General features: G+C 39.2%; 1 protein-coding gene across 1 annotated transcript in view; it reads right to left on the reverse strand.

The window, feature by feature from the left end:
* The window catches only part of LOC107101319 (intraflagellar transport protein 56-like), a 3,568-nt gene extending 1,778 nt beyond the window's left edge, over positions 1-1,790 (reverse strand). The window contains exon 1 of the mRNA XM_015400187.1: positions 1,018-1,790. Within this exon, the coding sequence (XP_015255673.1) occupies positions 1,018-1,119 (102 nt within the window). The 5' untranslated portion in view covers positions 1,120-1,790. The remainder of the gene's footprint in view (positions 1-1,017) is intronic.
* Positions 1,791-2,307: the final 517 nt, after the last annotated feature.

The following is a 2,307-nucleotide window of genomic DNA, read 5'->3' on the forward strand; positions in this document are numbered from 1 at the left end:
AACATACGTCACGCACTCCGTTGCTCTTATTGGTTGTAGGTCTATCCAATTGAGTGCAGAGGCATTTTTTTTCCTGGTTCGTTCGAAACTTCGTTCGTATCAGACTCATATTCTGACTAGAATTGAGAAGGACTACGTCAGGCTAGGTCTGAGCGGCTCCCACAGAGAAATAATATTTGAAGGCAGAAGAAGCCATGCTTTTCTGTGTAGGTACGGTACAAATGTAAGAGGGCAGTAATCCAAAAAGGGCCTTGGAATAAAAGTGTACCAATGACACTGACTTTCGTAGAGAGGGAAGGCCAACCCAACTGAGAGTACAGGTCAATGTGATGTGTCATAGGGAAGCGGCTTTTCTGACCGTCGCATTTCCGAATTCTCCCGACTGGTGCCCGACTTTACACGAGTAAATAAAGTGAATGTGATTGGTTGATTATCAAAGGGGCGGGGTTGTTGTGGCGGAAGGTTCACAAGCAGGTTTGGTTGTGACCGGTTTGTCGGAAGCACTCAATGGGAAAAGATTCTGATTTCTGGTTTCAACCGTTGCGTAAATTAGCTGCGACATATGAATCAAGATGCTATGACCGAAAAAATTAGATTGACAGATGATCGTTGATATGATTGGCCGAATTTAGGTGTTCAGGCTGACGTAGAACTAACTGGCCTGCATAAAATAATGAAAAAACAAACAACAAAAAAAGAGTCAAAGCAAAGCTGCTAATAAATTAGGGCAAAAATATGGTTTCAATAGTATGTGGGTGTTTGTTTTAACAATGAACCAAGAGCTAAAACAGGACTTTTATTTACCGTCTGAATGCAAGTTTTTCATAGCTATATTATTTGAGATGCTGTGATTTTAAACTCCGTTTAGCAATATTTGCTTTGTTAGCTGCCTGGAATTGCTTTGTTTGTTGCCGTCACCTGAAATAGTGATCTAACGTGTAGTGAAAACAAAGTTCTCATCAAAGACAAAAGTAAAAACCAAAAAAACCCCAACAGAAGGACAGAGGAGGAGGATACCTTATAGCAGTCGTTGGCGATCAGCTGCAGCACACTGAAGGAATCTGAGGAGGTGCCCATTTTCAGATAAAGCTCCCAGGCAAGCTGGCCCTTCTGGTTCATTATGTCTGACAGAAAGAAGATCAATGAGTTCAACAATCCGTTGCTCACAGGCAGCCGCAGCTTATAAAGATTCTAATTTGGGAAATATTGGAGGCCATAAGCAGCTTTTAGTGTTGCAAAGAGGAAGAGAAGGGCGTCGGGGGAAGATATCGGTTCCCGCCGCTTAGTGTAACCCCAGCAGCTCGAACTGAATGCAGGCCTGAGGCTAGAAATCTGGCAGCGATGTTAGTTTCAGATCCAAACCACAGTGAACCAGCATAAAGGAGCTCTCAGTAGGTCTTCCCCATTCAGCAGAGGTATCAGAGAATTTATTTTAAGCATCACTTTATGGTTTTGGCAGAAAATGGGCCAAACTGTTTGACTGATAATGGAGTTTGAACAAAAAGAAAGGTAAAGATTGTAAATTAAAGTAAATAACCAATTAAGAGATGGATTAAATGTTTGATTATTTGCTGAGAATTAAAATTGGCTCCAATGTTGGATGGAGAAACCCTATGAACAGTAATTAGTTCTGAAATAGATTTTGTTCCAAACTTTAACTTGACCAGGAACTGGCTCTTTAAACCCTCTATAGGGCAACTTCCCGTTTTTGATCACCTGCATACCCCCCCACCGTCCCTCAGTGACGTCTAGAAGCACAAGATCTATATCCATCCATTCAGAAAATATCCTGCTACATGGCTGTACATCTTATTTTGGCATTTGACCAATTAGATGAGCCCTGGAATGATAGATTTCCTACTGGAAATTAAGTTTAAAAAAAAAGGTAACAAGTCAAGAAAAAAAAGGTAAAGAGCTAATTGAAAAGTTAAAAAGTTAATACGCCTAGTTAACAATTATATTTCGGTTTATAAACTAAAAAATGTAAGTGCCAGTATCAGCATTAGTGCCTCTAAGGTTATGTTGGACCCAAAAAAATTTGTTTCTTTCCCTCTGAGTGTTTTTCATTAATTTCTTCTAGAAGCACTTTTGTTATATTTCTTAATATATTACGGCAAGTTGGTGTTTCTTTGTATTACATTGACATTAATTTTTGCCATCAAAATATCCATATTTTTTTAATCATACAAAGGTAATAAAGCCTTGTCCTGGATTCCAATAACACTTTTGGCTGGAAATTTGGATGTTCAAAGTATTTCACTGATTGTCCTATAAAGGGTTAAAGAAAAGTCCGCTCATATTCAGAAT

Source organism: Cyprinodon variegatus, unplaced genomic scaffold (genome assembly GCF_000732505.1).
Source record: "Cyprinodon variegatus isolate N-32 unplaced genomic scaffold, C_variegatus-1.0 Scaffold1080, whole genome shotgun sequence".
NCBI classification, from domain to species: domain Eukaryota; kingdom Metazoa; phylum Chordata; class Actinopteri; order Cyprinodontiformes; family Cyprinodontidae; genus Cyprinodon; species Cyprinodon variegatus.